At 40.0% G+C, this 24,883-nt stretch overlaps 1 protein-coding gene across 7 annotated transcripts in view; it reads right to left on the bottom strand.

The window, feature by feature from the left end:
- The window catches only part of BRD9 (bromodomain containing 9), a 57,737-nt gene that overhangs the window by 20,545 nt on the left and 12,309 nt on the right, over nt 1–24,883 (bottom strand). For 2 of the 7 annotated variants that reach the window (XM_081971617.1, XM_081971614.1), the window contains exons 3-9: nt 23,817–23,949; nt 18,366–18,426; nt 12,829–12,973; nt 9,805–9,915; nt 8,635–8,747; nt 4,980–5,112; nt 1,074–1,149 (exon numbers count right to left, since the gene is read on the bottom strand). In XM_081971617.1, the coding sequence (XP_081827743.1) occupies nt 1,074–1,149; nt 4,980–5,112; nt 8,635–8,747; nt 9,805–9,915; nt 12,829–12,973; nt 18,366–18,426; nt 23,817–23,949 (772 nt within the window). Of the gene's footprint in view, nt 1–1,073; nt 1,150–4,979; nt 5,113–8,634; nt 8,811–9,804; nt 9,916–12,828; nt 12,974–18,365; nt 18,427–23,816; nt 23,950–24,883 lie in introns of all 7 variants that reach the window. The other 5 variants (XM_081971616.1, XM_081971613.1, XM_081971615.1 and 2 more) reach the window with 3 other exon arrangements.

The raw sequence follows: 24,883 nt of genomic DNA on the forward strand, positions 1-24,883 counted from the left end.
CTCTTCCATTCCCAGCTGCCAATCCGTGGCTCGAATGTCGGCCCACCGCCAAACTCTGGGCCCTCCCCGGAGAGCCGGCAGAGTTTTAGGCCTTTGAAGCTCTTCCGGCTTTGGCAGTGACTTTGAGCACTCCCGGCGTCCGAAGGAGGCAAGCCGACCATGTGCTCACTTACGTGCTCTAAGATGACAACAAAGGAAGATGGCGACCACTGACCTGTGGTCCGATCTCTCCTCTTCGCCTCGGAACGCTGCAGCGATCTTCGGACTCTCCTTTTGGCACTGGATCCTCCATAGCCGACTGCGTGAGGCTCGCGGCAAGGTGAGCCTACCCCCCTCTTACGCGGCCGTCCGGCCACCCGGGGATTAGGCTAGCAAAGCGGCAAGGCTTTCTAGTCAGCAGCAGTAGAGCACGGGTGAGGAGGGGTGATTTAATTCAAGAGGAAATTGAGAAGGAAAAACAAAAAAACCTAGAAAAAAACTAGAAACAAACCTAAGTCTATGAAGTGAGGGAGTCAGGAAAAACATTCCTTCTGGGCCGGAGACTGAGATTAATCTGGGAGGTCAGAGGAGGTACAGAAGTGTGGCCTCAAGATTTACCTCGGTCTCCAGGGCAAAAGGGCTGTGTTAATACCCATTTGTGACTCCTCCCATGCCCCTCTTTGGAGACTAAGCAACATCAGAGGGAGATAGGCAGTGCAAAAATTTGAAAAATGAATAAATAATGAATAAATATTAATGGTATTTGAGTTAGAGCTCACAGTCTTTATTCATCTAGAGTTACTTGTAGATTTATATTTTATCACAAATTAAACTTAATTCTGACCTTACTAGAATATTAGCCAAAAGCCTTCAAATATTAGCTCACCAAATATATTTCAGTTTGCAAATCTTTTTGTTGCCAATTCTGACACATCAGCATATTTAATATTCAAATGGAATAACCTATGTCTATTAAATAAAGATGAAAATATTATACATTTTCTTTTGATAATTAACATACAAACACAAACTTAGTTATGTATAATTAAAAACATGTTTTAAAATATAAACTATTAAAATTATCTGAAAAGTACCTTCTGTTTCAGGATCTGATGGATTGAGTACACTGAAGATCAAAGATCCATCAGTATTCTTTTTCAGGTAACCTATCTGTACTTAAGTATAACAAAAGGACAATCAGGATTTATTTTAATGTTTCCTGTTTAATCAGTAAATACTAACAGATACCAACAGATCTGGTAGCACAGGGGTCCCCGTCTCCCAGGCTGTGGACCAGGGGTAAAATTCAGCAGGTTCTGGAGAACCGGTAGCGGAAATTTTGAGTAGTTCGAAGAACTGACAAATACCACCTCTGATTGGCCCCAGAGGGGGGTGGGAATGGAGATTTGGCAATATCCTTCTTCAGGAGTGGGGAGGGAATGAAGATTTTTCAGTATCCTTCCCCCTGCCTAGCTACGCCCACAGAACCAGTAGTAAAAAAAATTGAATTTCACCACTGCCGGGGCCCACTCCGGGGCCCTGGCCTATTCGGAACTGGGCTGCACAATAGGTAGGCCGATGCACACACAAGCATGCAGTTCCAATTGTGCGAGCAGCCAGTCAGGGCAGATGCACATGCAGCTCCACTCACACAAGTGGCCGGCTGGCGCACATGGACAGGTCAACTTCTAATGAAACTGTGCATGCATGTGCAAGTGCCTGCACACAATTTGTCGAATTAAGCTGCTTGAACACATGTTCACTGGCCCGCCACTCACATGGCCTGGCTGGTTCCCTTCTCCCCTCCATCGGCAAAGTTTGGGGACCGCTATGTTAGCAGATACTAAAAATATCTGATGTTGAATGTGTCACTGGAAGAAGAGCTGTGCCTATGCAATCTAATAAATAACCTTTTAATAGGATATGAATATTTCCATTCTTAAATATAATATACAATGAAACTGGATTCAAACATTGTACTGAAACAAAATTTTCCATGTTGTTCTAAAAAATAGAGCATTTGTATTCATAAACGCTCTAAATAAAAGAGGAAAAAATGGAATTATCCAATATATTCATTTAGATTAATATAATCAGCTGATATTGTTCATCAAATTTTAACTTAAACTCTTCTAGTTTGGTTAAACTCTTAAATATAATCTTTTTTAATATACTGTCTTAAGCAACATTAACGTGTAGGTTAAACAACTGAATTTTTAAGACCTTCATTGAATACGCCCGACACACGAGGGAGGACACACTCTGGACCTTGTTTTTGTCTCTGGCCAGTGGCTGAGTGATCTGGGAGGAGGGGACTTAACCATCACTCCCCTGTCATGGTCAGATCACTCACTCCTTCGTCTTGACTTCCCTGGTGCTACCTCCCGCTGCGGGGAGGCGGAACCGGAAAGTTCCAGATGGTTCCGCCCCAGGCGCCTGATGGAACCTGATAGGTTCCAGACGGAGCTTGGGCCACCTCCTGTAAACTTGACCCGCCCCCGGGTAGAGGACCTGGTAGTTGCATGGAATAATGCAACTACCGGGGCCTTGAACCAGGTGGCGCCTTTGCGGCCTCTCCGGCAGCAACGATCCACCCTAGCCCCTTGGTTTACCGAGGAGCTAAGGGTGATGAAGTGCCGCAAGAGACGTCTAGAGAGTCGTTGGAGATCCTCTCGCTCCGAATTTGATTGAACACAGGCACGAGCCCATTTAAGGACGTACCTTATGGCATTGAGAATGGCCAAACGCCAATATTGTGCCACTCTCATTGCATCCGCGGAGAACCGCCCTGCCGCCCTGTTTCGGGTGTCCCGCTCCCTCTTGTTGCAGAGGCCGCGGGAGGCCCCCCTACAGGGCAGGGCAGAGGAATTTGGTAAATATCTGCAGGATAAAATCGCTCAAATCCGGAGAGATTGGGTTCCTGTCAGTGATCCAATGGAGACGTCCATGGCGAGTCTTGAGGTATCGATCTGGGAGGAGTTTGACTTGGTTGCCATCGAGGATTTGGACAGATTGCGTGGACGACTGCGACCCACCACATGTTTATTGGACCCGTGCCCCTCCTGGCTTGTACTGGCATCCTAGGAGGTTACATGAGACTGGCTCCTGGGCCTAGTGAATGCTTCGCTGAGCGAGGGGTCTCTCCCGGCCGCCTTGAAAGAGGCGGTGGTGAGACCCTTGCTCAAGAAGCCTTCCCTGGACCCTTTGGAGCTGGCCAATTATCGTCCTGTCTCCAACCTTCCCTTTTTTGGTGAAGGTTGTAGAGAGTGTGGTGGCCTACCAGTTTCCATGACATCTGGAGGAAAATGATTATCTAGACCCGCGCCAGTCCGGCTTCCGCCCCGGTCACAGCACGGAGACGGCCTTGGTCGCGTTGGTGGATGATCTATGGAGGGCCAGAGACAGAGGTTGTTCCTCTATCCTGGTCCTATTATACCTCTCGGCGGCTTTTGATACCATCGACCATGGTATCCTGCTGCGCCGGCTGGAGGGGTTGGGGGTCCGGGGCACCGTTTTGCGGTGGTTCGGCTCCTACCTTTCTGACCGGACGCAGCGTGTGTTGGCAGGAGAAGAGAGGTTGACCCTACGCCCCCTTACTTGTGGGGTGCCACAGGGGTCGGTCCTCTCGCCACTCCTCTTCAACACATATATGAAGCCGCTGGGTGAGATCATCCGTGGTTTCGGGGTGGGATACCATCTGTACGCTGATGATACTCAGCTGTACTTTTCCACCCCGAACCACCCCAACGAGGCCATCGAAGTGATGTCCCGGTGTGTGGAAGCCGTACGGATCTGGATGGATGACAACCGACTCAAGCTCAACCCCTCCAAGACGGAGTGGCTGTGGGTGCCAGCTCCCCGGTTCAGCCAATTAATTCCATCATTGGCCATTGGGGGCGTTCAACTTGCCCCCGTGGAGCGGGCGCGCAATTTGGGCGTCCTCCTGGATGCCCGGCTGTCCATGGATGACCATGTGACAGCCGTGGCAAGGGGGGCGTTCCACCAGGTTCGCCTGGTGCGTCAATTGCGCCCCCTACTGGACCGGGACGCCTTACGCACAGTCACTCATGCGCTGGTGACGTCTCGCTTGGACTACTGTAACGCTCTCTACATGGGGCTTCCCTTGAAATGCACCCGGAGGCTACAGTTGGTCCAGAACGCAGCCGCGCGGGTAATTATGGGGAGTACTAGGTACTCCCATGTGACACCGTTCCTGCGCGAGCTGCACTGGCTTCCTGTGGTCTATCGGGTGCGTTTCAAGGTTTTGATAATAATCTTTAAAGCGCTCCATGGCTCAGGACCTAGTTACTTGCGGGATCGTATTCTGCCCCATACATCCGCTCGCACAGAGAGGGCCTCCTCCAGGTGCCGTCCACTAGACAGTGTCGGGGGGCGGCGCCTAGGAGTAGAGCCTTCTCTGTGGCGGGCCCAGCCCTGTGGAATGACCTCCCTCCGGATATTAGGAATACCTCTGACCTCCGCTCCTTTCGTATTAAGCTTAAGACCCACCTTTTCCAAGCAGCTGGCCTGGCTCAACTTTGATCTAACCATATCGCTCCTGACGGGTTTTTACTGGGTATTTTAATTATATTTAATTATCTAGGGGTTTTTAAATACTGTATTTTAATTGTTTTATTTATCAGCCGACCTCCTCCTTGTGTATGTCTCGGTATATGTCTCTGTTATATGTTTGTTCTGTCCACATATTTATTTCATATGTTTCATTGTACGCCACCCCGAGTCCTTCGGGAGAGGGTGCGGCTAAGAAATAAATATTTTTTATTATTATTATTATTACTAAGAACATGTCATTTAATTTCCACTTATATTCAAACTAAAGTCTAAAACATGTAATTTTTAATCTGTATTGTAAAAATTTAATATAAAAACTCCTCATTAAAAATATTCAGATACTAAATACTATGTAAAAATTCTTGTCCAGCTGAGCAAAAATTCTTGTGAAAATTAGCTAAACAAAATGTGAATTAATTTAACAAGACCTTGCTGTTTGGGAGACACTGGTTGATCCGATCCCGTGCTTCATCTGCTGCATGCTCTACCAAGGCCAGGACATGTTCTTCAGCTGTGCTGTCTGTCAGACTGCATGCATTTCCTTCTGGTTCAAATACACAGCTATAACAAAGCATATGTTATTAAATAAATAACAAATCAAATGCCCTCCTTCTCCACAAAATAGGTTCTAAGCCATTGAGTTTTATGACCACTAGGTAAATATAATGAATTTACTGGGTAAATCAAATTCTTTTCATCTTATTGTATTTTTTTAATTTTAATATCCCAGCCGCATTGTGACAGTATTAAGAACAAAATTAACAGCAACAGGAAAGCTGTCCATGAGAATAAAACCAAGCATCTTCTCACCATATATCATTCCCACCAACAGTCTACCTCTTGACTAAATCCAAACCCTAGTGGAAGATCCAGGCTTTAAAGTTTGGGGAAGATTTAAGGAGATGGAAGTTCAGACATCCAGGCTTTATGATACAATTTTTTTATGGCTGATAATTAGCACCCTGAATTGTACCCAAAAGCCTACTGGGTAACCATGAAGCAGAGGAATTACATGATGATACTGTGGTATGCTCATAACTATCCATGCTGCTATGTTCTGGATTATCTGATCTAACTCATTCTGAACCATAGACCTACATTTTACTGATTGTGAATTATAAGATTTTTCAGCAATTTTTGCTGAGTTTAAATAGTCATTTATTTATTAACTTTATATGACACTTGTCTCGCTATCCAAAGTGACTCTAGGTGGCTTTTAGCTGAAATGATACATTTTGACTAGACAGATTTGCCTCAAAGAAATATATCTGGAATAATATTATATATAATTTAAATATTATCAATAACACATATCAGAAAAATTAAAAATTGGCCATGATATTTCTTGCTGCTAAACAAAACTCTGACAATATGAAATGGGCTTTTATGTTTGCAGTTTTGAAAAAAAATAGGTTGGGGATAATTCTCTTATATTCATACATTTATAAAAAAAAATAAGCAGCCAAAATTGTAGTAAATGTTCTTATTTCAAAGCAATATATTATATCAAAGGGGACAAGGATAATCCCCTATCTTTATTGGCATGAAAACCATAGCCTACTATAGCTATACTAAGAGAGCAAAATTTCAAAAAAATAAACTATAAAAGAATATAAATTAAAATTACCATTTGCTAATGATATTGTATTTAAATTGCTCACCCTAAAGACTCTTTAAAATTAGTGATGGAGCATGTAAAACAATATGGTTCAGTGTCAAGTTACCAGATGAATAAAGAGAAAACTCAAATGTTGATAAGGAATTTGACAGTAGAAGAAATAACAATAAGGTAGGTCTTCTAATCCAACTCTCCGCTCAGACAGGAAATCCTATAGCATTTCAGACAAATGGTTGTCCAATCTCTTCTTTAAAATGCCCAGTGTTGGAGCATTCACAACTTTTAGAGACAAGTTGTTCTACTGATTAATTGTTGTAATTGTCAGGAAATTTCTTCTTAGTTCTAGGTTGTTTCTCTCCTTGATTAGTTTCCATCCATTGCTTCTTGTTCTGTCCTCAGGTACTTGGAAAATGACTGCCTCTTCTTTGTGGCAACCCCTGAGATATTGGAACTCCTTGGAACATTGCTGTCATCTCATCCCTAGTCCTACTTTTCATTAAACTTAACATACCCAATTCCACCAACCGTTCTTCATATGTTTTAGTCTCCAGTCCCCTAATCATCTTTGTTGCTCTTCTCTGCACTCTTTCTAGAGTCTCCACATCTTTTCTACATTGTGGCGACCAAAACTGGATGCAGTATTCCAGGTGTGGCCTTACCAAGGTATTATAAAGTGATATTAACACTTTAAGTGATTTTGATTCTATCTTGTCTGTTAATGCAGCCTAGAATTGTGTTGGCTTTTTTGGCAGCTCAAGCACACAAGGCCTGGAGGAACGTTGTCCATGGGGTTATGGGGAGTTGGACATGACTTCGCAACTAACAACAAGAATACTGCTGGCTCATATTTAAGTGATTGTCCACTCGGATTCCAAAATCCCTGTTACAGTTACTACTATTGACCAGGTACCAATATACCTGTGCATTTCATTTTTCTGGCCCAATGTATACCCTTACTTTTTTCACCATTGAATTTCATTTTGTTAGATAGTGTTCAATTTTCAAGTTTGTCAAGATCCTAATGTATCTTAAGCCTATATTCTGGAGTGTTGGCTATTCCTGCCAGGTTGGTGTGGTCTGCAAATTTGATGAATTCCCTATCTATTCTCTCATCCAAATTGATGAAGATGTTGCAGGGTATTGGGCCTAAAACAGAGCCTTGGGGTACCCCACCGCATACTTCCCTCCGTGTAAATACAATTCCATTGAGGACTACACTTTGAATGCGGTTAGTCATCTAGTTATGAATCCATCTGGTGGTGATACTGTCTACAGTCTAACCCACATTTTAGCCATAGCATTCCTCTAATTAACTAATTTTGTCACTTTGTCAAAGAATTCAATAAGATTTGTCTGGCATGATCTGTTTTTGACAAACCCATGTTAGTTTTTGATTATGATTTTGTTTGCCTCTAGGTGTTCGTTGATTCGTTATCTTTTCCAGAATCTTCCCAAGTATTGAGGTCAGGCTGATAGGTCTGTAGTTTCCTGGATCTATTTTTGTTTTCCTTTTTTAAAGATGCGAATAACATCAGCTCTTTTCCAGTCCTCTGGAAATTCCCTTGTGTTCCAGATCTTTGAAAGTATGTAATGCATATATCAAGCAACAGGTTTTAACATTGAAGTTATGGATGATATCCAATGGAATTAGACAGAATACCTCATTGATTTTTTTTTTAATTTCTTAACCATTTATCTCCTTCAAAGAGAGCCTCTGAGCGATGTACAAGAAAATATTAAAATATAAAGTAGTATGTATAAGAGTTAAAAATGTTAAGAGGAGAAATTGCCAAAGGAGCCAACAGCAAACAGCCCAACCAAAGAATTTCTAAGACCACCCTCACCAACAGTAGTGACAAGCAAACCACTTGAATATAAACTGACAGCAAACAGCAGTCCTTACTAGCACAGATGATGTTATCTAGTTTGGGTAATGAAATGTCTTCAAAAAAAAACAAGAAAGCTCAAGTGGCACCAAGACCTCTAATTTTAAAAATAAATTTGAAGAACTGTTTTAATTCTTGCATAAGAATGAACACGTCATGCTGCTATTCATTAAAACAATATCTCTCTTTTCACTTCTATTCCATTCTCCAAAAAGTTGTGTGAGCTGATTAAAATTAAAGCACCCCTTACAACTGTATCTTTTTTTCCTGGCTCATGTGGAAAACGTACAATGAATGGAAGGAATATTGTGTGCTCATATCTTTCAATTATTTCAGCTCATTTTCAAAATATTTATCAAGTGCTACTTATACTGACTGTGAACTCTAGAAAGAACTGCAGGGATGCATAATGATTCTGCTTAAGATCTCCAAGGGGCTTAAATTCCTTGAAAAACAATTATATATTGTGCCTAGCATTTCAAAGTTATAAACTGATGATTTAATTAATTCATTCCAAAAATAGGGATTTAACTTGCAAATAAAGACACAAAAGAGCAAAACACTTCCTCCAACATTTACCTAATAACTTCTTTACTTGGCTTTTTGGATTTCTTGGTAGTCTCTACATGCACAGGAACAACTTCGGGCACTGGATCTTCAACAGCTGGATCTTCATCGCCCAAAAGAGCTGCCTGCTGAGAAAAATCCATGTCCTGCATAAACGACATGCTGCGCTTCAAAGCTAACAGCCGTTCCTAGAATTAGAAAGGACAGAGCAGCAGGGACTTTACACCTTTCCCTCATAGCGAAGATGCTATGATGATGGGATGGGATGGGAATGGCCATGGCTTTGCACCTAAGAACTACATCTTCAATGAGGATGCAAGGTGATTCAATCATGAGCAGCATGACACCGGAACACCTGCAACCTATTTCAGAAGGGAAACCATACAAACAAATGGCTACCTACCTGTACACAATCTTCATAAAAGATAATCAATTGTTCAGTTTGAAGTGAGTTTTTATTATTTTGAAAAATAGTATTACATAACAAATATGTGTTACACAAATCCACCTTTCACTCATTTTATATAAACATTTCCATTATACTATTCAGTAGGTGAAGGAATAGGTACTGTATTTAGGGATTCATTAAATATATAATCAAACAGCTTTAAAATAAAGAGTTTGTATGCATTTCTTCCAATATTTTAGGGAAAGAAACATAAAAATAGCAAAATGCTTAACATTCTAGAATAATTCCAAATTTATTTTAATAAGACAATGTTTACTTCTTCAGTGAAAGCTTCAGTTTGACATTTTTATCTTAAGAATAAACCAATTCTTAAAAGAGTAGCATTCACTTTAAAAGAAAAGAGATGTATAATGGAAATGCCAATGAGACCTTTAGTAAATCCAGCAGTCTGAGAAGCAACACTAAGAGCAAATCCAAATTCCTTAAATTTCCAATTTTATTTTATAAAGACAGTCTGGCCTCTAGGGCGATAAATAATTAACCTACAGTAGAGTATTTTATTTAAAGTAAAGTTAAATGTTTAAGAGCATGTGGAAGTATGAATGCAGCATATCAGCAATTGTTGTACTAAGCATTCACATACCCGTTTACCTGAATCACCTTTTTGAAACTAAATCTAAACCAGAAGTATAAAACAATGTCATATTGTAATCATCTACAAAGGTTAATCTATATTTTTGGTTCCAATATGTTCTCTGTTGTAGTTGTCTTACTTTGCTCATCATCTTAAAGCCAGCATGGAGAATCTTTTTAGCCAGTTTGTAATACACGGTATCTGGTCTGTTGTAAGTCATTGCATTGTCACACATCAGTTTAAAATCTGCCTGGAAAATATAAACATAATTATTGCTATATTTTCAAAACTGTTTATATCCTAAGAAATTCAATTTCAGTAGAATCTTAAAATTTAAACAGGCAGGGAATACCATGGCAGCCTCCACACAGGAGCTGAAAATTCTCCCTGTAAGGATGTCAGCAGGATTTTCAGCTCTTGAGAAACAGACACACTCCTGTGTTCCCAGGGTCCCAATCCACCCATACTTTTTACTGTGCTGCCTCCCTGCTCTTTACTTGGATTTTATCTGTCTCATCTCTAGTGGCTGACTGAAAGAGCTGCCTGCCAAAGGATAGGTTGACAAGCACCAAGATTGCAATTACATGATCCTGGGGATGCATGGGCAACATTTTATAATAGCCAGAAGTGCCTAAGAGGCTGTAAAGCACCATTTTATGAGGCAATTGTAATTCAAACATATTAAATGACCAGCTATAACTTTAGGACTACAGGTAGTCCATGCCTTATGACTATAATTGACCCAAAAATTTGTGTTATTAAGACATTTAAGTGAGGTTTACCCCATTTTACAACCTTTCTTGCTATAGTCGTTAAGTGAATCACTTCAACTGTTAACTTAGTAGTATGATTGTTAAGTGAATCAGGCTTCCTGATCGACTTTGCTTGTCAGAAGGTTGAAAAAGGTGGTCAAATGACTCTGGGACACTGTAATAATCATAAATATGAGTCAGCTACCAAGTGCCCGAATGTTGATCCCGTAACCATGGGGATGGTGCAATGGTGAAAAATGGTTATAAGTCATTTTAAAGTCATTTTGCCATTATAAATTTGAATGGTCACTAAATGAACTGTTTTAAGTCTAGGACTAATTGTACCTGTACAAAAAATTCCAATAAGAAGAGAAAAATGGAGATTTAAGAAACAATGTGATTTAATTTAAAAAAATAATGAAGATTTGAAACATATACAAATATACAAAAAAATGGAAAGAAGACAGGTCACAAATATATATATACAAGTATATAGCCTGGGACAATATACGGGATGTCATGAAAACAAAGCTCAAAATGAACTGATGCTAGTTAGATGTTAAAAAATCAAATCAAATCAAAAAGATTTCTTTAAAAATACTTGAAAAGAAAGCAGCCAATATACTAGTTATTCAAAGAAAAGGGCAAAACGCTAATGGTTAAGAAAAGAAGATAGTTAATTCCTATTTTTATGTCTGTTCAAAATTTCATTCCATCAGGAAACTGAAAGGCAAGACTGCAGCTTGAGATTTACAGAAATATACAGTAGAAAGGGCATGCATATATAGTAGTATTATATAATACGAATAATAACAACATAATGTAACATGACATACATCCTTATGAAGGCTAAAACATATGAAGGAGGCTAAAACATGAACAGTTGCAGAAATGGTTGTGTCTAGTCTAATGAAAAGAAGGACTAGGGCTGACATGATAGTGTTCCAATAATTGAGGGGCTGTCACGAAGAAGAGGAAGTCAATATATTTTCCAAAGCCCCAGAAGGCAAGACAAGAAACAATGGACAGAAACTAATCAAGGAGAGGAACAATCTAGAACTAAGGAGAAATTTCCTTACAATGAGAACAATTAACCAAAGGAATTGTTTGCTTTAAATATTGTGGGTGCTTCATCACTGAAGGCTTTTAAAAAGAGACTGTACAGTCATTTGTCTGGAATAGTACAAGGTCTCCTGCTTGAACAGAGGGTTGGACTAGAACACCTGCAAGGTCCCTTCCAATTCTGAATATTCTGTTCTATTCTATTAATGTAATTGATGATCTGTCACACCTTTAGTATTTGAGAAATCCTGAAATACCAGACACTTAGATGACAACAACTGTTGTTCCTATAGTTAAAACAAAGGGTTAAGTGTTCATTCTTTTAACTTATACATATTCTATTTTAGTACTTTTCTCAATCTCTTGTTTTTATTTTTTATGCCATAATCATGTTTCTTAAAAATAAATTATATATGTAATATTTGAATATTAAATTGAGACTATGTCTGTAAGCAACACTAGAAAATATGCTAAATATTTAAAAATAAAAGGTAATTATTAGATACTTGTTAAATATTCATCAAGTGAATTGGTATCAGGAGAATATTGATAAGTGGACCAAAATAAAATTTATGGATGAAGTTAATCTTAATGTAAGAACTTGTGATATTATACACACAACTTATATACACTTATAATATATAAACTTATATATTAGCATATATAAAATAATTAAGAGTAGATATTACTTATCTACAGAATATTCTACTAACTAGTCTAAATCAGAATTATCAGTGAAAATTTAATTACTCATCCATTCAAGGAATATCAATGTTACTTCTTAGAGTATAGAATTCTTGTTAACTTTTTCTCTGGAATAATAATAATAATAAGGAGGAGGAGAGAAGGAGGAAGAAGACGACGACAACGTCTATGAGGCAAGTTTATTTAGAGAATAATTTGACTGAAAAGGGAGGAAAAGTATGAAATATAAATATTGTTTTGGCAAAAGCAGAAAAAGAGGTGGAAGGAAGATGCTTCCAAGAACCAAACAAGAATTTCATTTTACTATTTACTTTTGTCCTATTTTTTAATACATTTGGGGAGGCGGAATTAAGCAATTTGCCAATGAAATTATAGGGGAAATCTGAAAAATAATAAAAAATGAAGGTGCCAAGTTATTAGAAGACTGCTATAATCTTAAAATATTTTTATAGCTTATAAAATGCATATATGTAAGGCAAGTAGCAATATAATACATTGAACACACTGAATGGCTTTGATTTTTTAGGTTGAAGCACATTCCTGTAGAGTACAAAGATTTCTATATCTATCCCTGGCTTTGTTACAGAGAAAACAAAGATTCATATGAACATTAATATTGGATTAATAAATATCCATTAATTTACCTTGAATTCTGTTACTGATTTGTACTCATTTGCTGCAATTTTTTCTTTCATGGTAGCAAAATCCATAGGATGTTTTATTATCATGGAATAGCCAGGAGCAATAGCATCCGTGACTGGAAAAGCAAAAAAACCATGAGGATCCTTCCTAAAAAAAAACAGCACAGAATATTATATTTAGGTATAATATTGCTATACTATGTTAATGATATCAATTAAAACTTTCTGCAATATGCAATATCCGAAGGCAAAGCCAAGGAATGGAAAACATAAAGAACTGAAATACAATTCCTAACCCATCAAAGTGCCAAAAATCTTAGAGCATCTACCACAAATAAATATTTGAGAATAACAAATATTCAGCGTATGCCATTATTTCCAGCTGAGGGGTTTGAACTTGGGACAAAAAGTCTCCTTCTATGTTTATTCCTAATGAAAGTAGAATAAAACAAAAAGCAGAACTTTGCATAGTATTTCTACAATCCTCTCCATCCAGATTAAGGGCCTAAATTCTCTCCATTCAGATTAAGGGAAATCCCTTTCAGGCAGTTTAAGATGGAGTCTATTATATTCAACTACATACATCCTCCTTCCTAGGACCACCTGCACCAAAAAGACATGCTTTCAGATCCCATCTTCCTTTTCTGATGATTTTTGAATTATATTTTTATTCCATTCTCCTTTGGACTGCTTTAATGGTCTTGGGTTCCCCTGGAACAAACAAGTTGCAGTAGCCAATGCTGCCCAGAATCCATTTTAGTTCAGCAGCAATCTCTTTCTTCCTTCAACCTCTCTTCAAAATAATCAACTCCCCTTTCCTGAGAGAAAGTTATGTGCGTGAAAAGTATCCTAGAATCATAAAAATGTAGAGTTGAAACCACAAGAATCATAAAGTCCAATCTTTCCTAATGGATCAAAATCTTGAGAACCTTCCCATAAATTGGATAAGCTACTTAGAGAAATTGTTATATTGTTCTATTGAGCTTACAGAAGATTGTCTTCATATTTAAATGAAATCTACATAGCTGCAACCTATTTCTGGATCTACTTTCTATGTTGTAGAGTTCCTGACCTTTGACATTCTTCTATCTGTATCTAAACCAGTGGTGGGATTCAAATTTTTTTACTACCGGTTCTGTGGGTGTGGCATGGCTTGCTGGGCGTACCTTGGTGGGCATGGCAGGGGAAGGGTACTGTAAAATCTCCATTTCCTCCCCACTCCAGGGAAAGGTTACTGCAAATCCCCATTTCCTCCTGATCAGCAGGGACTCGGGAGGCAGAGAAGAGATGGGGGCGGGGCCAGTCAGAGGTGGTATTTACTGGTTCTCTGAACTACTTGAAATTTCTGTTACTGGTTTTTCAGAACTGGTCAGAACCTGCTGAATACCACCTCTGATCTAAACAATGTTATTATATTTTCTCTTTTCTCTAAACTGATGTTTTTTGTTCTTTCTTGTTTCAGTAGATTATATTCTGAAGTCTCTGTATTGCATTTGTTATCCTCCACTGAATCTATTCTAAATTTCCAATATCTTTTGGCCATGTCCAGAATCATAACAGAACTCCAGATATGATTGTACTAGTTCGGAATAGAAAGAAAGAAATATTTCACACATTTCTCATGCAATGACTTTAATGCAGCCCAGAATTGCATAAGTCCTTCTAGAAGCTGACTTACACTGCTTATTCATATGCAAGTTGTTGGCAATGACCATAATCAAATCTTTTTCAAAGGAGTGTCTCTAAGCTAAAACTCCCCCAACTTTTATGTATGCCAAATATTTTTCTTCACTAAACTTTATAACTTAGATTTATCCCTATTGAAGGATACCTTGTTGTTCTTATCCATGTTTTTCAACTTGTCCAGATTAGAATGCAATATTGTTCTATTTTCCCAGGTTGGTCAGTCATTCCATTTTGTGATAAGTAGTCACCAATTACCAACTACCAATTCCATTATCTAAATTATTAATAAAAATATTGAATAGTATTGGCCCAAGAGAGACGCATGTTGACTCTGAGTATACTGGTAGTCAATTGTGACTGACTTTACTGTAGAACCTTCCAAACCATACTTTAGCTCTTTGTCAATGAAATATGGAACCTTGTTAAAAATTGCTAAAATCACCATAAATTGTATTTGCTGCATTCCCCCAGAAAAAAAATAGTTGCCTTGTTAAAGAAAATAACATTTGTCCCAAATGGCCTACTTTTGAAAAAGTCATGCTGACTCTTAGCAAATCACAACATTGTTTGTAAAAAAAACTTACAAATGATTGGCTTTATTATCTGCTCTAACATATCTTTCCAAGTATTGATGCTAGGATCACTGTTCAATAATCACTAGGATCTTCTATTTTTCCTTTCTTGAGCAGGGAGACATTTGCTCTTCTCCAATCCTCTGGCACCCCCAGCCAGTTCTCCAGGACTCCTCAAATGCTACACAAATCACTAGATCCTTTAGATGTAAAGACAAAGGCAAAATAGGAATTGAGTTCCTCTATTTTTCTTGCTCATCTTAATTTTTTTCTGGTTGGAATAGTCAGTGAGCCTCTGTTATCGTTTTCTTCTTACATATTTTTAAAGTCTTTATTGATAATTTTTGTCTCTCGCTAGCCTAGCTTTCCTGACCTCATACCTACTGGGATGAAACTTCACACAGTAGTGTATATATAGTGGAGTATCAGTACAATCAGTTCTAAAGAAGAGATTGGATAATCATTTGTCTGACATGATATAGGGTTTCCAGCCTAAGCAGGGGATTGGACTAGAAGACCTCCAAGGTCCCTTCCAACTCTGTTATTCTATAATTCCACTGTCTCTAGTAGTATAGATCAAAGCACAGAGTTGCTTGACAATATAATGGACATCATATAAATTTAATCAATCAATCAATTAATGAATCCAAGATTGCAAGCTACCTTTTGAAAAAGGCAAGGAAAGAAAAAAGAAAAAGGCAAAGAGAAGTGAGAAATTATCTGGCATCTTGTTTATGGCACAATTAATTTTTCAAGATATGTCGTCATAGATTTTTAAAGTTTTATTTATCCTCCTAAAGTTGTTCTGAATCATTTGGGGGTCTGCAACAGGCTTCTAATAAGATATTCCTCCTTCTAATTTTTCTTTTTATGAGCTAGATGCCTTTGACACTTACATTACCAAACAATCCAGTGACTCTTTTAACAGGCTTTCAATGTAGATAAAGTTAAAGCGTAAAGAATTCCAGATGTTCTTCACTGTTGTAGGGTACCATAATACAATCATGAAAGCTTCTCAGAGTTTCTATCTGTCCCATCTTATATCAAATAAATTGTGAGGTTATTTGGAGTATTTTTTTAATGCATTCTACTTTCTCAGGACAGAATTGCAATTTCCTTCCTTTTAACACTTCATTGCTTTCTTTTCCCTTCTAAAAGCCAGATCTGTATTCTGTCACATTATCTCATCTATCAGAAGGAAAATTCTCATCTCATCCATATAATCTTTCCCCATCTTCCTTGCCTGAAGATGGGCCGAACAGCTTGCCAAATTTAATAGACAAGCATAGCACAGCAGAATTGGAAGGTCTCTCTCTCTTCTTTTACACATCAAACACAAATGGGGAATTAGACATGACCGAAAATCAAGTTTCTTCATCCTGGGAGATAAACTCTAGTAATTTTGAAGGCAGTTCATAAGGATGGGTTTATGGGGGAATTTCAGATGAAACTGACACACAAATTGTGATGATTAAACATTCTTTGTTCCCTCCCACTGATGCTCTGATTAAGTTATCCTTCCAGTGAATTTATTTGCTTGATAGTCTTTCCCATCTGCTAGAATTAGTGTTCGGGGTAGGATGAGATAGATGAGGAAGATGTGAAGAATGGATCTCTCTCAAACAGAGAGCAACTGATGAGATATGGAAAGTCCTTGACCTATGCCAGAATTGGAACTATAATTTCTTTTTTAGTTTGTTTTATTGTCATTGCACCTTGTACAATGAAGTTAAATGACATCTTCAGTGTACGCATGATTATAAAAAGAAAACACAAACACACATCCTTCACATTCTATACAACTGAATTGAAAACCGATATTCTGTAAATGAGTTGCACCCAATTTTATGACTTTTTGCCATGGTGATTAAGTTAATATTGTGGTTAAGTGAATATTAGTCCTTAAGCAAATCTTGCTTTCCCCACTCATTCTGCTTGTCAGAAGCCATCTGGGAAGATCACAAATGGCAATCACCTAACCCTAGAATACTACAACCATCAAAATATATGCTAGTTGCCTAGCACCTGAATTTTGATCACGCGACTCTGGGGCTGCTGCAAAGATTGTTGTTAAGACTAACTGTAAGTCACATTTTTCAGCACCATTGTAACTTCTGTCACTAAATTAACTATTTAAACACTACCTGTATTGAATTAATCTTCTTTGAAGCATCCAATTGCAGATATAAGTCACTGGGTTAATTTGATATGTAACTATAAAAGGACCTATAGACTTTATGTCTTGAGTAGGTAGGAAGAAGGCAAAAGTTTTGTGAGAAACTACTCTAAATCACGCATTACAATCTTAGTGCTGCTAGGTACACCTATTGCATGTTTCTACATGGCCTAAGCCAAATCTAACTGATCCTTTAAGAGGATCTAGGTAGCCGATATTCCTGGAGAAAGTCAAAAATTCGAGACAAGTGCTCTGAGGACAAGATGCTTGGTGATGGGTAGAGGGTTAATTATAGACTGCTTGAAAGTGAAACCTATTAGTTGCTATATTGAATTACTGCAAAAAGCAATAATTCAATTTAATTATCCTATGAATAAGAGATATTGTTCAATGCAAATACTGTTCAAAGTAGTCACCTATTCTTCTCCCATTAGATTCCACACAATAAATAGCAATAGCACTTAGACTTCACAGTGCTTTACAGCCATTTCTGTTTACACAGTCGGCATATTTCTCCCAACAATCTGGGTTCTCAGGAGAAGGACAAACAACAATAGCAATAGCACTTAGACTTATATACTGCTTCAGTGCTTTTTATATCCATCTCTAAGCGGTTTATAGAGTCAGCATATTACCCTCAACAATATGGGTCCTTATTCCACCCACCTTGGAAAGATGTAAGGCTGAGTCAACCTTGAACCTGGTGAGATTCGATCTGCCAAATTGCAGGCAGATGGCAATCAGCAGAAGTAGCTTTCAGTACTGCATTCTAACCACTGCATCACCATGGCTCTTAACACAAATGTAATGTAAATATAAATGTAACTGTAACAAAAATGAACATAAATGGAAAGGGTCTTCCAAACCTGGAGATAAATTAAGAACCATGATTAAAGCTCATCTACCTGTACCAAGCAATATGATCCATAAATATTTCCAGAGTGTCCAAAGCCTTTTTCTTATTGCAAAGAATAAAGTGAATCAATCTGGTAAAGAAATTTTAAACTTTAAAACACCTCTTAATCAGAGATGACACATTGTTAAGCATATAAATTTCAAAACAGAAGCTGTACATCTTATTATATTTATATATAATATATTCTTACCTTTGTAACTGACGAAGAAAATGTTCCAATAATTGCTGAATAGGAGTGCTCTCATTTTCTGCTATAATACAATATAAAAAATAGATTTTGATAGTAATTGTTATGTTTTCACAATTCTAATAAGATATTTCTACGGACGTGTTCTACTATTGAATGTATTTCTTCACAAGAAAGAGAACAAATTAATCATTCACTTAAGAAGTGCATACTCTATCTTCCATTCCAGAAAAAAGAACTAATCAAAAGAGCTTAAGAGACATGCAAATGTTAAAAATAGAATTCATTAAAACATATATAAAAAAGAAATACCTGTTTCCCCAAAAATAAGACAGGGTCTTATTTTCTTTTGACCCCCCCCCCAAATAAGCGCTTGGCCTGATTTCCGGGGAAGTCTTATTATTTTTGAGGTACAGGAAGCGGCAAGCATGATCACCTCATGGCTGCTGCTGCGTTGCAATATTTTCAGGGAGGGCTTATTTTGGGGGAGGGCTTATTTTAGTACATGTGCTCAAAAGTCTGATTGGGCTTATTATCCAGGGAAGTCTTATTTTCAGGGAAACAGGGTAGCAAAACCAAAATGTACCACCTAAAACTGCAATAAATAAAATTAAATAAGATAAATCAAATATCTTCCAAAAAATACTAAAGAGATACCAGTGAAGAGAAAACTTTCAGCATGTGGAATTTTATATATGGGTACTGCAATAAGAAGACCCTTATGCAGGCAATCATCAACAAATCTTAAACATATCAGTATACATAAGAGGTTAAGCAGATTCAGACTTATGCTGAAGGAGTAAATATTTCAAGCATCTGGATCCAAATCTGTTTTGAATAGATCTTTAAATGAGATCTTTCTTTCAAAAGTTTCTTGTAGAAAATATGAGGACAAAACTGTTTCAATACGGTAGTCCTCGACTTACAACCATTTGCTCAGTGACCAAAACAGACTTACAACCGCTGCCCAGTGCAGCATCCCAGTGGCTGTGTCATCACAATTAGGGTGCTTGCCAGTGTTTTTGCTCTGACAACTCCCACTATACCAAGATCTGAGAGACCTCAGATAACTAGGCCACTGGTGTGCAGAAACTTGCCACGGGATGGAAGTTCTCAGCCAGTTAGGTCCAGCAGTGCATAGGCCTCCTGCTTCCCCACCATCACTCACAATAAGTCTGTCTTTTTCCCTACTCATCTGCTCACTACCTCCCCTATTTCCCACCATGCCCAGAAGGTCTCTATCAACTAGGCCCACTGATGTGTGGAAAGGTCTCGGAGAGCCAGAAGCAAAGTTCCTATTCCTGGCCAGGTTTGAGAAATATTGCCTCTCTAATCTTGAGGTAAACAAGCCGGCATGGCCTGTTAATTTTAATTTTAACTTATTTTAAATGTATTGTTTTTTTAAAATTCGGTTTGTTTTTTTGGATATGGATTTAATCTTTTTTAACTTTTGGGATGTGTGTTTTTTAATGTTGTATGCCGCCCTGAGTCCTTTTGGAGAAGGGCGGCATATAAATCTAAATAAACCAAATCAAACCAAACCTAAATTGCCTTTGTTAGCATTCTCGCTGAGACAATTGTCAGCTCCTGCAGGGAAAGTGACAAGTAAATGGACTGGGCATGGTGGGCAGAAAGAAAGCCAGTGGAGAGAGGAGAAAGCTTTTTGGGGGGGGAGAGGGAGGAGGTCTGCAAGGGTTGAGTCCTCCCCTTTGCAGAAGTGGCCTTCAATAACGCAGTACATAGTATACGCTTCACCCCCTTTAAAGTCGTCACTGGCCAGGACTTTGTAGCAATGTCTGAATTACCCCAGGCCAAGCCACAAACTACACCATGAGCAAAATGGATTACACAAAGCACTTGGCCAATAGTGTGCAAAGCACTAGAAGAAGCATGAGAAATCTATAAAAATAATGCCAACAAAAAATGCTCCAAACCAAAAGATTTTAACATAAAATCTATCTCTCCACCAAATATCTGCATTCTAGGCAGCCATTGAAAAAACTGGGTCTTAAATATATTGATGCTTTCCCTGTCAGCAGCATTAATCAATTCAGTAATAATTCAATTGGACCTACCAAAACCACTCAGGCATGTCTACCTTGTCTTCACTGTAGCCTATTGAAACCAGCAATTGAAACCCCTACACGCTGCAAAACCAACACCAACTCTCATTTTAATTGAAGGGGAACAGCATTTTGAAATTAAAGACATTTTTAATTCTCTAGACACTGAGGAAAATTGCGTGGAAGGATTTCCTCCCCTCACAGACAGAATGGGGAGATACCCAACATGTGCAAGCACCAAAATGTCTTCATAAATTTCACCACAAATATCCAAATAAGCCTCATTAAACTCCAACTATCTCTCCTTTTTGTCTCCTTTCCTATAGGACTAATGTCTTTTCAAGGGGGGCAGAATGTCAGACCTCCCACCTTCAGCATACCTCCCTTCATGGAATCGTACCATAAAATGCAAGGGAGGGGAAAGCAACTGGGTACATAAGAATTGGGCATGGGAATGTGCAAGGATAGAAATCTTAGGGTATGGCATAAATGCCAGAGTGATAGGAAGTTATTGAGCTGGACTAAATTGGCTGATCAAGGATGAAGCCCGAGAATAGCATGCAAAACTTGAAGGCACCAATCTTCAAAGTCATTCCCAAATCATCAGAGAGAGCCAGAAGAAGGGGAAAATTGCAACTTTTGTGCAGGATTATTCAGATCCAGGTTTGCTTTCACTGTAACTACTTGACTTTAGTGAGAGTCTTTCACTTCAAAGAAAGAATGTTGGTCTTACCTGAACATGTCTTTTCTGGGGAAGAGAGGGAGTGGTCATGTGTGGGTATTTTCATAGCCTGATTGGTCCAAAGACTGAGAGCAAATGCTTAAATACTCCTGCCTTCCTTTCCTTCCCAGTTTCCTCGAAGGCGAATAGTAGAACTGGAACAACAAACAACAGAACAACACAACCGCCCCCTCTGGGGGACCCCGGGCTCCCCTTGGCACTAACTACCAAGAATAGGGCAGGTTGTGACCACTCCCTCTCTTCCCCAGAAAAGACACGTTCAAGTAAGACCAACATTCTTTTTCCAGTGGAAGAGAGGGAGTGGTCACGTGTGGGACATACCAAAGCCCAGTCCCAAGGGAGGGATAAGGCAACAACCAACTATGGCCCAAGGGGAGCATCTGCTACCACCCTCTGTAAAACCCTCCGTCCAAAGGAAGCATCTGCCGAAGCGAACAAATCCAGATGGTAATGCCTGATGAACGGGGTCGGGGACGCCCAAGTGGCGGCCCGACAAATGTCTTCAAGGGGGTCCCTAGTGGCCCACGCCGCCGTGGTTGCGGCACTTCTAGTGGAATGGGCCGTTATACCTGAAGGGGCGGGACGCCCCACCGCCCCATATGCCTCCTTGATGGCTTGACGAAGTCAATGGTGGCCGAGGACACCCTAGCACCCAAGGTCCTAGGCTGAAAAGAGACAAACAAAGCCTCCGACTAACGGAACTCTGTCGTCCGCCGGAGATAAATGCGCAAGGCCCGACGAACATCCAGACGGTGCCAAAGCCGCTCCCTATCCGAAGACGGCCCTGGACAAAAATCCGGCAGAACAATCTCCTGAGCCCTGTAAGAGGGGGTGCCAACCTGCGTGAGGAACCATGTCCCCTGGACGTCCCTTCCAAGGGATCCCCCTGTGCTAACCCCGGAGAGACAGAGGGGAAGGAGAGGGAGACCCCCTCCGCCTGGAATACCTGCAGGACCTGGGCGGAGAAACAGAGGGGGGTGAAGGGTTGAAGCCTCTGGGAGAGGATTGTTCAGACCGAGGCTTGATGGGTGAACAAGACCTGCTGGCTGAACCCCGCCCTGCAGACCTGGCCTGCCTTTCGGCCCTGGCAAAGGTCTTCTCCAATGCCCTATGTCTCCTAGCCTCCTCCCTGGTGGAGGATCTGAAGGATCACTTGGCCGCCCCTGGATTAACCGAGGGATCCCCGGCCCCCCTGGCTTCCTCCCCTTTCGCCGGGCCTTTGGCCTGGCCCTGGGGAATAACCGCGTCCTTTTCCATTGCCCTCACGCACGTGTCCTGGAGTTTAGGGATCGCAGAGAGAAGGCCACCTTAGGCCCTTCCGGAGCCTGGACCTTTGCTGCAGCCGACGCCCGTGCTAGGCCGCCCGCCTCCGATTAGGCCTCAAGTAGGCCCCCAAACGCGGCGGGATCCGCACACACGGGGCGCGATCCAAAATGGCCATCGGGACTCTAGCGCGGCAAAAGAATGGCTGAAACCGCGTGTCCCGGCTCTCCCGGCCTCCGTGGCGACGGCTCCCTGGGGTCTCGCGGCAGGCCTGCGCGCACTCCCCCTTTCGCTCGCTCACCTCAGTCACTCAAGATCGCACCCGGGCGAAAAACGCCGCTTCCAGCGATCGGCGGCTTCTCCCGCCGCCCTAAAACCTCATGGCGCCGAAGGCTTCCTCCCTAAAGGAGAACGGTCGGTGTGGCTGCAGCTGCCCGAGAGCCGGCACCCCTGCAGCCCCGGGGGTCGGGCTAGGCTCCGTGCCCGCGGATGGGAGGCTGGAATCCCCAAGGGGCCCCCCAGACCGCCCAGAGGCCAAAACTGTCCCTTGGGCCACAGCTGCAAATTTTTAAAAAATTGGAAAACGTTTTAGAATGTCCAATTAGCCAAATCCAGACCAAATTAGATAAAGAGATCAACAAACTCACTTATTTCCTACCTACCCACTGATTCTCAAGTGATTGGACCAAAAACACTGAGAGGAAACTGGGAAGGAAAGGAAGGCAGGAGTATTTAAGCGTTTGCTCTCAGTCTTTGGACCAATCAGGCTATGAGAATACCTACACGTGACCACTCCCTCTCTTCCACTGGAAAATGGAGTCTTTTTTTCCTAAACATCTAAGTTGAGACAAACCTGGCAGTAGCACTGAGGTTGGACCTGAAGTAAAGGTGTGGGCTTCTAATTCAGCTCTAACACCACCACTGACATCAAAAAGGCTGCCTTGTTGTCTTAGGATCTACTACACACTGCTTGAGAGGCTCTAGCCTACCCAAGACTGCAACTGGTTGCATGAGGCCTTCGCTCTTGAAGTGGTTTTGGAGACTACCCTTCTGCAGCCTCTGAAGTCTCCAAAAGTGCATGAAAGCACATCCCCCTCTCACATGATTTCAGAGGCTCTGGATGCTATGAAAGAGCATAGCCCCCACACACAACTTCTGGAGAGTCCAGACGCCTCCTGAGAGCACATTCCATTCTCACATAGTTACTAAAAATCATATGAGAATGGGGCATGCTTTTCAGAACATTTGTTGATATTGGTGAATGCTGGCATCATCCAAAGTATCATGACAAGTCACTTTTAACATGCATATTATAGATTTGCCATGACTTTTGTAAATGCATTATCATGACTGGCATTACTGATATACCAAATATAAATTACTCACTAGGTTGAGTTCTACAGGCCCGGACTGGACGATCAGAAGGTGGATCAACTTCGACTTTTTTTCCTGGATCAAAGTCATCCATTTCACCCTCCGTATCACAATGTTCCTTCTCTCTCTTTCTTTTCTTCTCTTCCTGATATTAAAAAAATGTGGTCAATATTTTCATATGAATATATATATTTATAGGAAATATTTATTACTGTAATATAAAGATTAGCAAGCACTTTAATTATATTAAACTGAGAACAAAATAACTGAGGATGACTGTAAGATTTCAAAAGGGAAAATGGCTCCTTCAACCTTGTAGCTTATAGCAATAGCATTTAGATTTATATACCGCTTCACAGTGCTTTACAGCCCTCTCTAAACAGTTTATAGGGTCAGCATATTGCTCCCAATAATCTGGGTTCTCATTTTATTGATGTCTAGGCGAAATAACACTGAGACGTTGTTAGGTATGCTTTCTCCAAGCACACTGTAAATATGGAAACTGCAGCAATGGGAACAATAGCCATTGCTATCTCCCCCTTTAGTTGAAGTGATCACACATGGTGGTAACAGCTTTTGTAAAGAAAACAAAATAACTCATAAACAGTTCAATGGCTGTTTAGAACTCAAAGTAGTTATAAAGTATGGGCAAAAATATTTTATCTTCTGTTATCAAGAGCAGTATATAATGAAAAATGTAAAAAGAATGGAGTTGAAAAATCAGTATATGTTCACTAATAATCTCATTTAGAAAGTCTATTCATATTCTTCCCATTTCAAACCAAAGATGAAAAGGAATTAGCTTAGTGACAGAGATCACCTATCTGGAAACCAAAATGTAGGCGAGATGTAACTTAAGAAAAATGATGGAAAGTAACAAGATAAAAGTTTGCCCTTCCAAAGAATTAACCATAAAATCCTTGATGTTGAGTTTGGTTATTTGCTCGCAAACATTTCATTACCCAACTGAGTAGTAAGTAACATCATTAACGCTAGTGAATGTGGCATTTGCTTATATGCAATATTGCCTAAACAGTATTGGTGGAGATGTGGTTTTGTCTTAGAAAACAGAGGATATT

This window comes from Natrix helvetica, assembly GCF_964273705.1.
Source record: "Natrix helvetica genome assembly, chromosome: Z".
Taxonomy (NCBI): Eukaryota; Metazoa; Chordata; class Lepidosauria; order Squamata; family Natricidae; genus Natrix; species Natrix helvetica.